Here is a 14,855-nt window from a genome sequence, read left to right as displayed (position 1 = left end):
TGCTGCCTTCTGCTGTGCTAGACAGGGCTGATCATAGTTATCTAGCACTACTAATAAAGAAACTAAAAGTAGCTTTTTATACTTCATAGACTATGAATGACCAAAATAAAAAAACTATCATCCTGAGCTAAAAAATAGGCATTTTTTAGTCATTATCATAAAAACCAGGAAAGAGATGGGAAAGCGGATGAAGTGTGGAAAGTCACAGGTTCTGAAATAAAAATAAAAAATAAAACAGACATCCTGGAATGTTAAGTCAAGTGGGCCTTAAGAAGCATCACAAAGCAAGTAGAGGTGGTAGAATTCCAGCTCAGTTATTTCAAATCCTAAAAGATCATGCTGCACTCAAAATTCTTAAAGAGATAGGAATACCAGACAACCTTACCTGCCTTCTGAGAAACCTGGATGTAGGTCAAGAAACAACAGTTACAACCAGACATGGAAAGATGGACTGGTCCTAAACTGGAAAAGGAATACATCAAGGCTCTATATTGTCACTCTGCTTATTTAACTTATATGCAGAGCACGTCATGCAAAATGCCAAGCTGGATGAAGCACAAGCTGGAATCAAGATTGCTGCAAGAAATGTCAATAACATCAGATATGCAGATGATATCACCCTAATTGCAGAGAACAAAGAGGAAGTAAAGAGCCCTTGATGAAGGTGAAAGTGGAGAATCAAAAGGCTGGCTTAAAATTCAACATCCAGAAAATGAAGATCATGGAATCCAGTCCCATCACTTCATGGCAAATAGATGGGAAAATGATAAAAACAGTGACAGACTATTTTCTTGGGCTCCAAAAGCACTGTGGATGGTAACTGCAGCCATGAAATGAAAAGATGCTTACTCCTTGGAAGAAAGGGTCTGACAAACCTAGACAGTGTATTAAAAAGCAAAGACTACTTTTTCGATAAAGGTCAATACAGTCAAAGTATGGTTTTTCCAGTGGTCATGTATAGATGTGAGAGCTGGACTATAAAGAAGCCTGAAGAATTGATGTTTTTGAACTGTGGTGTTGGAGAAGACTCTTGAGAGTCCCTTGAACTTCAACAAAAATCAACCCAGTCCATCCTAAAGGAAATCAACCCTGAATATTCATTGGAAGGACTGATGCTGAAGCTGAAGCTCCAATACTTTGGCCACCTGATGCAAAGAGTCAACTCAGTAGAAAAGATCCTGTTGCTAGGAAAGATTGAAGGCAAGAGGAGAAGAGGATAACAGAGGACAAGATGGTTGGATGGCATCCCCAACTCAGTTGACATGAATTTGAGCAAGCTCAGTAAATGGTGAAAGACAGGGCAGCCTGGCATGCTGCAGTCCATGGTGTCACAAATAGCTGGACATGACTGAGTGACTGAACAACAACAGTATCAACAACAATAGAAATAGAAGTGGAAGTTTTTTTTTTTTAAAGCTTATTTTATAAAATCCAACCATTTAAACAATCCTACCTTTATATAATACACTGCAAAAATTGTAGGAAACAGTATAATATCATTCATAAAATAACTATTTTGATGGCCATTTCTACAGATTTGCTGTAGTAAGTTTAGAGAGTTTAAGAACAGAGCAATCAAGGTGGCTTAGTACAAAATAATAAGTTGTTTACAAACACCTACTCATACTGTAACACCACCTACAACATTCATGGATTCATTCGTTATTTTTTTTCACCAAAGTCCAAAATATATTTATTTTCATTCATGGTATATGTATATAGAAATATTTTATTCATCCAAATTGTCCTCCAACTGAGGTTCTATTTTCATCTATATTTAAAGACAACAGTATGCAGTGAATAACAAGCAAAGCCTACGATTAAAAATGGTGCCACGCATAACCTAATTCTTATAGTTTATGATTGGTAAAAGAAGAAATCAAAAGTAACCACAATAAATGAAATTATTTGATATCGTGTATTATTGCTTATTGGAGAAGGCAATGGCACCCCACTCCAGTACTCTTGCCTGGAAAATCCCATGGACGGAGGAGCCTGGTAGGCTGCAGTCCATGAGGTTGCTAGGAGTCGGACATGACTGAGCGACTTCACTTTCACTTTCCACTTTCATGCACTGGAGAAGGAAATGGCAACCCACTCCAGTGTTCTTGCCTGGAGAATCCCAGGGACGGGGAGCCTGGTGGGGTGCCGTTTATTGGGTCGCACAGAGTCGGACACGACTGAAGTGACTTAGCATAGCATAGCATTATTGTTTATCTTATGCAAGCCTTATGTGCACACTTATCATACTCTAACCAACTAAGTGATAGTGATCTCTATTGTGGATGTGAGTTTCATAAAAGCATCGAAAGCAATTATCATATCAAGATGAATCCAGGCTACTGAGCAAATCATCAGTGGTCTTATATGAACAACTCCTTCTCATTCCTGGACTATAGCTATCAAATGATTCCTTAGTCCCTTCCTCAGAGGCTATGACAAGAATGTTGAGAGAATGAAATACAAACTAGCCCACTCTAATGCACTAAGGTAATTTCAACATGATACATAAAAAGTGCACTTAATATTATTCTTAGAGAATGATTTGAGCCACTCTGGTTTTAAGCTGTCATGCAATGTCTCCCTACCATTCGGAGGAAAATAATACTGCCTACTACATGACGCATACAAAATTTACTACTAATTATATTAGCTAACAATAAAATAAAGCTGGCATTGGAGTACTCTTAAAATATTTCAAAAGCCATGACACATCAAATATAACTTGATGTTTCAAATTACTATCACAGAAAATATTACTTAAAATTCCTATCTACTTATAATGTTTCCAATAAGCCCTTGAATGGTATTTTGGTTAACTTCTGATTCATTAAAGGAAAAATATAATTGAGGTTTTAGATAAAGTCTACCTTTTCAACTAACGCCTTCACGTCAGCTAGAAAAGTGTGACCGCTTAGCCTGTAATTTTTCAGAAGGTAGCAACTGAGAAGCGCATGCACACATGACAATAATTAAGTTTCCTTGCCATGTTAAGGTATAGATAGAAAAGTCATAGTTTTCAGATATTTGGAGCATGTTACTTTCACACAACAGGCTGAAGTATATTTTCCTAAAATAATAGACTACCCAAAGTCTCTTTTGCTCAACAAGCAGTTTATTTAAAAACCATAGGGAAAAAAACTGCTACTTGTCCCATGGGCCTGGCCTGGCTTAGCCCCATTAGAGATTCTGAATCCTCAAGATTATTTTTAAGATGGTGTTTGTTATGCCACATTGGAAAAACCAGCTAGTTTCATGTGTAAACTACAGCCATTAGATGTACTAATAAAAATTGTTGAGAAATAATTATTGAATCATTATTGTATTTTATAATATAATATTCAATAAAGGATCTCTTGAATATATGTTTTTTAATTGTAAAATGGCTATGATATTTAATAGTACTCTAAATCATTCAGATACAATTAGCATGTAATTTTAGTGTCAGGACCTCAAAATTCACTTTGCACTATGTTCTGCCTATATTTTTTACAGGCAGCGAGTTAATTTCTGCCTGATGCAGACAGAGCACTGCATCTTTAAACACTTCAGATATCTCAGGTTACCTATCATATCACTTTCCAAAATCTTTAATTAGCCAAACTAAGTATTTATATTTCTTTTAACTATTCATCTTATAACAAGATTCCCAGAAATTTATGTTATCATGATTATCTCTCATCAGTATACTGTCATTTGATAATATTTCTTTAAAATACTCAGCTAAACATATTTTGCCTATAATATGAATAGCATGGACTACATTGGGATGATTATTACCTCCCTTGACCCAAATGCAAAAGTCCTATTAATTCATCTTAAGATCAATTCAGTTTTGTTTAACTATCTTCACATGTGTATGCTTTTACATGGCATCTTTAACCAGGTGAGGTTAAACCCGAGGGGTTCAGCTATGCATTGCTATAGAAACTTCTTGAAGTATTTCAATAATTTAAATATTGAACCAAGATAATGACACCATGAATATATAAGAATGTCATCCCTGTTTTTCACATTTAGGAATACACAGAAATATTTAGACAGGCTTTTCTAAATTGAAAAACATGTATAAAAGTAAACAAAAGAAAGTTAATTTGTAGAAAAAAATATATATTGCCTACTATATTTGGAAGAAGTAAAGTGCTTCTGTGATAGATACACTTTAAAAATAATCCAAGATTTTAACATATTCAAAATCAATTTCTTTATATTCTAAAGGCATAAATCTGCCTGAATGTTTTGCATAATTCTGCCAGAATTTTTCATATAATGGGATTTGCCTACTGATACTTCATGCTTATTACAAAACACATGAAACAGGAAATGAAGACCAAAGAACTTTTTTCTTATTGAGATTTGTCAAAGAATATATTAGAAAAAAACGTGTTAAGACAGTGGAAAATAAAAAACGGTGAGGTTTTAAACTATATCTTACAAAACAAGCAGAAAATAAATCCAGTATTATGAGAAATATGTGGTCCCCACATAACACAAGTTGTATATTTTTTCATATAGTCCTAAAGCTGAAAATAAACTCTGTAGTCATTTACGTCGTTTAAATTATTTCTCAGAAAAGTTACCTCAAACTGTCGGATAGATTTTTTTAGGTTTAACTATCATCATTTCTATTTCCCCCCCATAATTTGCTCTTTCCCTTTTAAATCCTCTCATTCCACCTATTTCTCTTATCTTTTAAGTGCGCAGAATGTTATCAAGTAGCAAAGGCCAGAGGATGGATTTTGGTTACTGAATTTTAAAAAACTGAAGCAACTATAGTAATTAGTAGTCAATAAAATACTTTCAACCAAATAAAATTAATCTAGATACTGTTCTATATTTTTAAATTTCCTAAGGCAAACGTTCATGATAAAAATGCTACAACTTCACATCAGTACTGATCTTAATGCCACAACTTATATTACAGAAAGCATTATTCACAAAAGACAAGTTAAGACTGAATTAAATTACAATGATTAATTTGCTTGTGGGTTTAAAGCTGAATTCAAAAAAATCTATAAACTAAATATGTGGAAGTGGTAGAATGAAATCTCAGTCATTGGGGTGAAGGTTTTCTCTAATTAGCTGCAATGCATCATTAAATTCTATAGCACCAGCAGCTGAAAAATATATATATAGCTGTTTTAAAACTAACAAGAGAAGCATTAGAACAAAGATTTTGTTTCACACATTATTTTGTTCCAGAAAATAATACTTAAGTGGGTAGTAGCCATTCCCTTCTCTAGGAGATCTTCCTGACCCAGGGACCAAACCTGGGTCTCCTGCATTGCAGACAGATTTTTTTTAAGATCTGAGCCACCAGAGGAGCCCAGTATCAAACAGCATAACTCTTAAAAACCAGGTGCTGTATACTAAAGCTATCTTCAAGTAAATCCATATTTCTAAGATTATTTCTACAACTATAAGATTTATGGATTACTGTCATCAAACTTTCATTTTCTTTCTTCTATCCTATTATAACAGGCTCAACCAATGTCATTCCTATTATCAAAAGTAAAGATGAATTATATAACAGATAGATACATGGATGGATGAATGGATGGATGGATGGATTAGATAAATAAGATGAAAAGAGAGATGAGAGTAACAGAAAAGATAGAAAGCTTTATTATGAAAGCCAAATAAGCTTATTGGTTGCCATTTTGAAAATAGTTTATAAACGGACAGGGGAGGATGCACAGATCAATCATCTGGCTACAAAATAACACACATGGGACAAAAGAGAGTGACTTTAACCAAGTAACAGCAATGGAGGTGGTGAGAAATAGAGATGGAGCCAACAGGATTTTGGTGGAAGTTTCAACATAGAAGGTTTGTCCCAAACAACTGAGGGGTGGAGTTTCCATTAACTGCACCAGGGAAGAATGTCACTGGAGTTGGTACGGGAGATGAGTTCAGTTCTGAACAACTTCATTGGCTATGAGTAGGCAGTCAAATTTGGAAAACTCAGCAGTGGCCACAGAACTGGAAAAGGCCAGTTTTCATTCCAATACCAAAGAAAGGCAATGCCAAAGAATGCTCAAACTACTGCACAATTGCACTCATCTCACATGCTATTAAAGAATGCTCAAAATTCTCCAAGCCAGGCTTCAGCAATACGTGAACCGTGAACTTCCAGATGTTCAAGCTGGTTTTCGAAAAGGCAGAGGAACAAAAGATCAGATTGCCAACATCCACTGGATCATGGAAAAAGCAAGAGAGTTCCAGAAAAACATCTATTTCTGCTTTATTGACTATGCCAAAGCCTTTGACTGTGTGGATCACAATAAACTGTGGAAAATTCTGAAAGAGATGGGAATACAGGACCACCTGACCTGCCTCTTGAGAAATCTGTATGCAGGTCAGGAAGCAACAGTTAGAACAGGACATGGAACAACAGACTGGTTCCAAATAGGAAAAGGAGTACATCAAGGCTGTATATTGTCACCCTGCTTATTTAACTTCTATGCAGAGTACATCATGAGAAATGCTGGGCTGGAGGAAGCAGAAACTGGAATCAAGATTGCCGGGAGAAATATCAATAACCTCAGATATGCAGACGACACTACCCTTATGGCAGAAAATGAAGAGGAACTAAAGAGCCTCTCGATGAAAGTGAAAAACGAGAATGAAAAATTTGGCTTAAAGCTCAACATTCAGAAAACTAAGAGCATGGCATCCGTTCCCATCACTTCATGGCAAAATAGAGGGAGAAACAATGGAAACAGTGGCTGACTTAATTTTTCTGGGCTCCAAAATCACTGCGGATGGTGACTGCAGCTGTGAAATTAAAAGACACTTACTCCTTGGAAGGAAAGTTATAACCAACCTAGACAGCATATTAAAAAGCAGAGACATTACTTTGCCAACAAATGTCCGTCTAGTCAAGGCTATGGTTTTTCCTGTGGTCATGTATGGATGTGAGAGTTGGACTATAAAGAAAGCTGAGCGCCGAAGAATTGATGCTTTTGAACTGTGGTGTTGGAGAAGACTCCTGACAGTCCCTTGGACTGCAAGGAGATCCAACCAGTCCATCCTAAAGGAGATCAGTCCTGGGTGTTCATTGGAGGGACTAATGTTGAAGCTGAGACTCCAATACTTTGGCCACCTGATGCGGAGAGCTGACTCATTTGAAAAGACCCTGATGCTGGCAAAGATTGAAGGCGACAGAAGAAGGGGACAACAGAGGATTAGATGGTTGGATGGCATCACCGACACAATGGACATTGGTTTGGGTGGACTCCGGGAGTTGATGATAGACAGGGAGGCCTGGAGTGCTGCAGTTCATGGCGTCGCAAAGAGTAGGACACGACTGAGCAACTGAACTGAACTGAATTCACTGTAATATTTTTATTTATTTCTTTAAAAATATTTTCATGTGAATAAAAATTCTATTTCAATTTTAATATTAACTTCATCTTTTTTCCCTAACATCCATTTTCCATCAATATTCTACCAATCAGAAGTACATTCCTGTGACCACAAATAGTGAATAGCAAACAACAAAAAAAATGTCTATACTAAAACTACATTGTGGATGCACTTCCATACGCACCCGATGCCAGTGTATTATACCCTAACTGTATCATGAAGCAGACAGGTGAGTAGGTACTAGAGGGGAAGCTTGTGAGAATCTGTTGATTCCATTATTGCACTAACCTAGCATCTGGGAATTCAGAGAAAGAGAAAGGAACTCAAAGATCAGATCTGCACCAGATCTGTGGCATAGGCTCTGGGTTTATGTAAAGAGCTATCATTCCAACATTTTACTGATGTTTTCTGTCAGCTACCATAAGACCCCACTGAATTTTCTGGAAAGAAAAGCTTCTGACCAAGATACTGATTGACAAGGTAGATGGTTGCCTCTGAGCTCAGTTTCACTGAGTGTGGACCTCAAAGAATATCCTGCATTTGGCAATTTAAACACTGATTCTGACATGCACCTCTGAGGAAGATTCTTTTCCTTCTTTGGATTCCCTCACTAATAACCTTATATCAGTTCAGGCACACATTAATCAAATTTCACAGATGTGCAATTTGTCCTTTCCCCTCTGTGGTCACATATTCCACATTAAGGGACCATTTAATTGCATCTTGCAAACTGTGGAAAAATGAACAAATATCACCCTCTTTCATAATTCTTCCACACAGCTATCCTCCAGAATCTCACTTGCACTCTCTGCAGACTTCCCTCCTTCTACTCTTACTTTTCAAGTCCATCCCCTCAGCCGTTCTGCCCCTAACAACACCTGTTCTGGCTGAAAATTTCCTACTTACTTCATGAAATTCCTCTAGCTAAAAATCTATTTTGTTTGTTGGTTATTTCACCATGACACTGAAAGGTGCTTGTTGAGAAGGTCTGAAAGAAATACTATGTCAAGCTCCTATGATTAAAAACACAAAATTTGTGGGAAATGGCAAGGAATATTATGTGCTGATTTGTTGTTGTTCATTCGTTCAGTCATGTCCAACTCTTTGGGACCCCATGAACCACAGCATACCAGGCCTCTCTGTCCTTCACCATCTCCTGGAGCTTGCTGAAATTCATGTCCATTGAGGCAGTGATGCCATCCAACCATCTCATCCTCTGTCATCCCCTTCTCTTCCTGCCTTCAATCTTTCCCAGCACCAGGGTCTTTTCTAATGAGTCAGTTCTTCGCATTAGCTGGCCAAAGTATTGGAGCTTCAGTTTCAGCATCAGTCTTTCCAATGAATATTTGGGACTGATCTCCTTTAGGATGGACTGGTTGGATCTCCTTGCAGTCCAAGGGACTTACAAGAGTCTTCTCCAACACCACAGTTCAAAAGCATCAATTCTTCAGTGCTCAGCCTTCTTTATGGTCCAACTCTCACATCCATACATGACTACTGGAAAAACTATAGCTTTGACTATGGATTTTTGTTGGCCAGGTTATGTGCTGATTACCATATGTCAAAAATCAGTACCTAAAAATAAAGCCTTCATCAATGCTTATAAAATGAAATAGTTCAAGATCAGTTTTCTCTAAAATTGTTATATGCAAGCCTTACTTGTCAATCTCTACGTTTGATGTGAATCAGCTGGGTATAGGAAATGAGGACTTTTTAATTTTACTTTATTTATCATGAAAGGACTTTGATTTCTTCTTTCATCCTGGTATATGTTAGATGGTAAAAATTTAGAGATTCCATAAAAATACAAGAAAGAAATTAGGAATGCCAGGTGGATTACAGAGGTGGTATTCATTTCATGTTTTGTAAGGAAATGGGGAAAACAAAGAATTTTAAGTTGCATTATAAAACAGAAACGAGAGAAGATGAATTTAAGTAGAGGGTAAAATAGAAGACATATAACCTTTTAGTTATAAGCAAGGATGTTTCTAAATTTTAAATGAGCAAAGTGTCAAAAGAGAAATCTGGAATAAAATCTAGCAGGAGAAATGGCAACACTGTTAGCATTTTTGAGGAATTTGGAAAATTATTCTGAGTGGTAATGAGAGCATTTTAGGCAAATGAAGTAATTAGTTGTTTTCGGGAACCACAAACCCTAAATTAAGTGTGATGGCTACTAGTACTAATTGATGATTAATGGTTGACTGCTTTCTACCTTCTAAGTGCTAAGTAATATAACTGACTGATATTTGCTTGTGAAATACAGAATAACAATAATATACAAGTAATATGTGAGTGACCAAGTTTCATGCATCTGAAGATCCTATTGAAACATAAAATAAGTAACAAAAACAGTTATAATAATCCATACCTTTTCTGTGTCAATGCCTTTTGACATGGACCATGTTGAGACAATATAATCCATGACTCGTTCACTAAGGCCTTTGGGGACCTGATAGAGTTTCAGAAAGTCCCGAACATTATTCAGCATCTCATGGTATCGGTTGGTGTTGGCATACATTTGCTGGAAAATTGTGGTAACATTTCCAAAAATAGTTGCATAAAGAAGAGCTGAAAGAGAAGAAATGATGAAAATAAAACAAATATCCCAAGTGAAAATAAATGATATGAATACTGGCCAGATCAATAAATTATCTGACAGAGATATACCTTAAAAAACTTTTCAGGATTATGCATGATAACCCCCTGAGAAGAGTGCCTAGAATTTGGTGTTCACTCAGTAAATCTTATCTTTAGTATGATAAACATGATTTTATGACTGACCACCAGCTAGTCAATTTGGTAAAACATGATGGTGATCGATAGAGTTCATGAAGAATTAGATGATCCAAGTTTATGATTTGCCTCTTAGCCTTATCACTAAAATTATCCTCTAGCCCTGACTTCCTGAATGAAGCTTAATCAATTCAAAATTTTGAGGAATTGATGATTCAGTTTAGAAATATATGCTCATTCTCATTGCATGCTTCTTCCAGCTTTTGGAATATTTCCTTCCTTATCAATATTTTTGACAGAATATCAAAAATATAGGATGAGAAGACAAATCAAGGTGTTTCATTTCTAGAAGATTCTAGGAAGAAACAGGATTGGAATTAACAGCTATCTGACAGAATGTGGTCCACTGGATAAGGTAATGGCAAACCACTTCAGTATTCTTGCCTTAAGAACCCCATGAACAGTATGAAAAGGCAAAATGATAGGATACTGAAAGAGAAACTCCCCAGGTCAGTAGGTGCCCAATATGCTACTGGAGATCAGTGGAGAAATAACTCTAGAAAGAATGAAGGGATGGAGCCAAAGCAAAAATTGTGGTGTTGGAGAAGACTCTTGAGAGTCCCTTGGACTGCAAGGAGATCCAACCAGTCCATTCTGAAGGAGATCAGCCCTGGGATTTCTTTGGAAGAAATGATGCTAAAGCTGAAACTCCAGTACTTTGGCCACCTCAAGCGAAGAGTTGACTCATTGGAAAAGACTCTGATGCTGGGAGGGATTGGGGGCAAGAGGAGAAGGGGATGACAGAGGATGAGATGGCTGGATGGCATCACTGACTCGATGGACGTGAGTCTGAGTGAACTCCGGGAGTTGGTGATGGACAGGGAGGCCTGGCATGCTGCGATTCATGGGGTCGCAAAGAGTTGGACACGACTGAGTGACTGATCTGATCTGATCTGATCTGATAATTTCTATTTATTAAATTTATGTCAGTAATCCAGTACTGTAAGGATTTTTTTTACTTCATTATTTTAAGAATAAAGTAACTTGTAACCTGCAAACCACTGTTATCTATCTACAGTAGCTAAAGAAAAGTATAAGGTGTTTTAATGCCCCTGATTGCTACTTCCTCCATCAACCAATAATTTACCAACTCCTCTTTCTCCAGATCTATCAGGTTACTAATGTTAAGCTGATCTTGAAAAAACTTTTAAAAGCAGTTGAGTTCAGAGCCAAATTAATACATCTTCAATCACATACCACTCCTAATCTATTCTGTCCCTTTAGTTTTATCCCTTAACAGTAAGTAAGCTCTTTTAAAAAGAAGGCAGTATTTTATTCCCTTTAATATTCAGTGAATACTATATTTAATAACCATACTCATTGCAAAAGCATTTAACAAATAAATAGAATATCAGACAATGATCACTTCCATTCTTGTTCCTCTAAGCATTTGAAAAAATAATTCCTCTGAACAAAATGTATGAACTGTTTCATTTCACAGTTTCATCAATCAAATTCCACTTGATGGAAAGAGTATAACATCAAACCAGTGAAGCAACTTAAGATCCTCAATCTATTTTCAGAAAATCACTTGTTTTCTTTAAGAACAATGGCTCTTTGAACATAACAAATAAAAATTTCAAAATAGGAAGTTGTGATTTTACAAGCAGTTACTCGGGTTCTTTTTTAAATCACTTTTTAGGGTTTTGTTTTTTTTTATGGGGGGAGGGTTGCTATTATTTTGGATGTTGGTGTCAGCACAGACCAACAAACAAAAAGTAGAGGTAATCACAAACTTAAAACTCTATTCCTCATTGTCGGTATTAAGAAAGACAAGCACAGAAATAATGTGAACAAATTGATGGTAGAAGAATCATATAACAAACATGGAATTTTGAATTTCCAAGAAAGTGACATGAAGAGAATTTGTTTTTTACATAATGAGCTTTTTACAGGTTAATTAAATAATGCTACAGTCATGCTTTTGAATAGCCTCCAGCTATTTTAAAATGTCAGTGAATATTACAGAACCATTATTTTGACATGTTCAACTTGTTTGGCTCCCTAACATGCTTGTAATATGCTATATTTGCCAAAGTGTCTGACTACTGCCTTTTAGTTAAACAAATTACCACACATTTCATCTTTTGGGGTACATTAAATATGCACACATTCTAGTCATATGAACAGCTTAAGCACTGAAATATGAATAAAACTGTCAATGTATTTACAGTTTTCATCATTAATAAATGAAGGATATAATCAACAACCCATTAAGCTGGGTATATTACAAAGATATCCTCTGCCTCCAGCTTTCATGTGAGTGTGGTGTCCTATACTGAGTAAGACTAATCAAGGTCATAATTTAAGGTAAGACATTCAACTATATATATATAATTATGTGCATGCATATATGTATATATAATATATGTAATTTATATGTATAAATATGTATGTATATTTGTACATATATACATATTTGTAATACATATAATATATACATAATTATATATACATATATAATACATACATAATTATGTATAAAGTTTTTTACTTTGAAATGTTATAAAAATCAGCAGAAAGCTCACGTATACCCACATGTAGTTCTCTCAATTATGACATCCTACAGAACTATAAGAATCTGCCTGCCAATGCAGGAGATGTAAGAGATGCAAGTTCAATCCCTGGGTCGAGAAGACCACCTGGAGGAGGAAATAGCAACCCAAGCCAATATTCTTGCCTGGAGAATCCCATGGACAGAATTGGAGGGCTACAGTCCATGGGGTCACAAAGACTCAGACATGACTTAGTGACTTAACAATAAAAACAAATAGACATTACATTTAACTAGTATTTTACATGCAGTCATTTTGGGGGGTATACAACTTTATAAAAGTTTTATCATCTGTACAAATCTATGTAATATATGTATATTTTAAAAAAGAGAAATCACTTCTTCTTTAAAAATATTTTCAACATTTAAGATGAGTGCACATTTCATAAAATATGGTGACAGCAAGTATGACATTCCATGGCAAGCAACAATACTGCTTCTCACCACAGTTTGTGTTCACAGGATAGAAGAGTACAACCTTAAGGGAAGTGACCGTGGAACATGACACCCGACAATGAAAGAAATCGGTCTCAATAGAAACTAGCTCTATGCTGCTAACTCCCAAAGTAATAACCTCTCTCTTGAATTACAGATACACAGATATTCTTTTTTTTTTTTTAATTTTATTTTATTTTTAAACTTTACATAACTGTATTAGTTTTGCCAAATATCAAAATGAATCCGCCACAGGTATACATGTGTTCCCCATCCTGAACCCTCCTCCCTCCTCCCTCCCCATTCCATCCCTCTGGGTCGTCCCAGTGCACCAGCCCCAAGCATCCAGTATCCTGCATCGAACCTGGACTGGCAACTCATTTCATACATGATCTTTTACATGTTTCAATGCCATTCTCCCAAATCTTCCCACCCTCTCCCTCTCCCACAGAGTCCATAAGACTGTTCTATACATCAGTGTATAGAACAGTCTTATGGACTCTGTGAGATACACAGATATTCTTGAATGTCTAATGCCATTCAAATCTAACATGTTCAAAAGAGAACTTTTATTTAACACTACCTTCTCTTCAACAACCAAGTGCATTTTTCATCTCATTAAATTGCAAAGCCACACCTATTTGCTCAGACTAAAGCTACAGAGTCTTTCTTCAATTCACTTGATTCATCTAATCTACTCCATTATCAGTTCCTATTGGCTCTACCTTCAAAATAGAGCCTCTATTCAATTTCTTCTCACCACCTCTACCAGCATCCTTGTCTCCTTTAAGAGTACTTGCTTTCCCACTGACTAGCTATGTGTCTTTGGACCAGTTACTAGAGCTCTCGATGATTTTATTTCCTCTCTTACAACTTTACAGTTACTCTAGACTTTACAAAGGAGTTGTGCTAAATAAGATAACTCATATAAAATGGTTTTAAAACAGTCCAATACGGAGTAAGCATCCATGAAATGTTACGTATATATCAGCATCATCATCATGGAAATAGCTTCCAAACAATTGACTTTCACTCAGCAGAAAAAACATCCCCTTCCTTCAGCATCAGTCTCTACCCCGTATTATGTCTTTGTTCCTAAACTTATTCATCACTACTTTAATTTATATGACATATTTATCTGTTGATATCTACCTTCCCAATTAGAAATGCAAAATCCGTAAATACTAGCCTGGGCCTTGTCCCTTCTTTTTTGCTCACTGCTGTATTTCCAGAACAAAGATCAGTTCCTGGAACATTATAGGTATTTAAATATTTTCTTTCAGTAAACTGACACACCAAAAACCTAGGAAACATTTTTTCCAGAAACATTCTTTTCGTCAAATCAAAGTTTCACTACTGGTGACACAAAAACGCAGAAGTACACACTATTAATGCACGTGAGAGAATAAAATGTTGAGAAACCAAGGTGATACATTCCTGGCCATATTAAGATAGTAAATGAATTGGGAAGGCCTATTGTCATTCATCAAACATGAATGCTCTTGCTTGTCCCGGCAAGGTTTGTAGGGGACCATTATATAACTTGGTGACAGCAGCCATGAAATTAAAAGACGCTTACTCCTTGGAAGGAAAGTTATGACCAACCTGGATAGCATATTCAAAAGCAGAGACATTACTTTGCCAACAAAGGTTCGTCTAGTCAAGGCTATGGTTTTTCCTGTGGTCATGTATGGATGTGAGA

General features: G+C 36.2%; 1 protein-coding gene across 6 annotated transcripts in view; it reads right to left on the bottom strand.

The window, feature by feature from the left end:
* The window catches only part of KCNH5 (potassium voltage-gated channel subfamily H member 5), a 388,790-nt gene that overhangs the window by 149,701 nt on the left and 224,234 nt on the right, over positions 1-14,855 (bottom strand). For all 6 annotated transcript variants that reach the window (XM_006068056.4, XM_044924885.2, XM_044924884.2 and 3 more), the window contains one exon: positions 9,740-9,939. In XM_006068056.4, the coding sequence (XP_006068118.1) occupies positions 9,740-9,939 (200 nt within the window). The remainder of the gene's footprint in view (positions 1-9,739; positions 9,940-14,855) is intronic.

This window comes from Bubalus bubalis, chromosome 11 (genome assembly GCF_019923935.1).
Source record: "Bubalus bubalis isolate 160015118507 breed Murrah chromosome 11, NDDB_SH_1, whole genome shotgun sequence".
Taxonomy (NCBI): Eukaryota; Metazoa; Chordata; class Mammalia; order Artiodactyla; family Bovidae; genus Bubalus; species Bubalus bubalis.
Note: the sequence above shows the minus strand (reverse complement) of the source record. Positions and strands in the feature narration are given on the sequence as shown.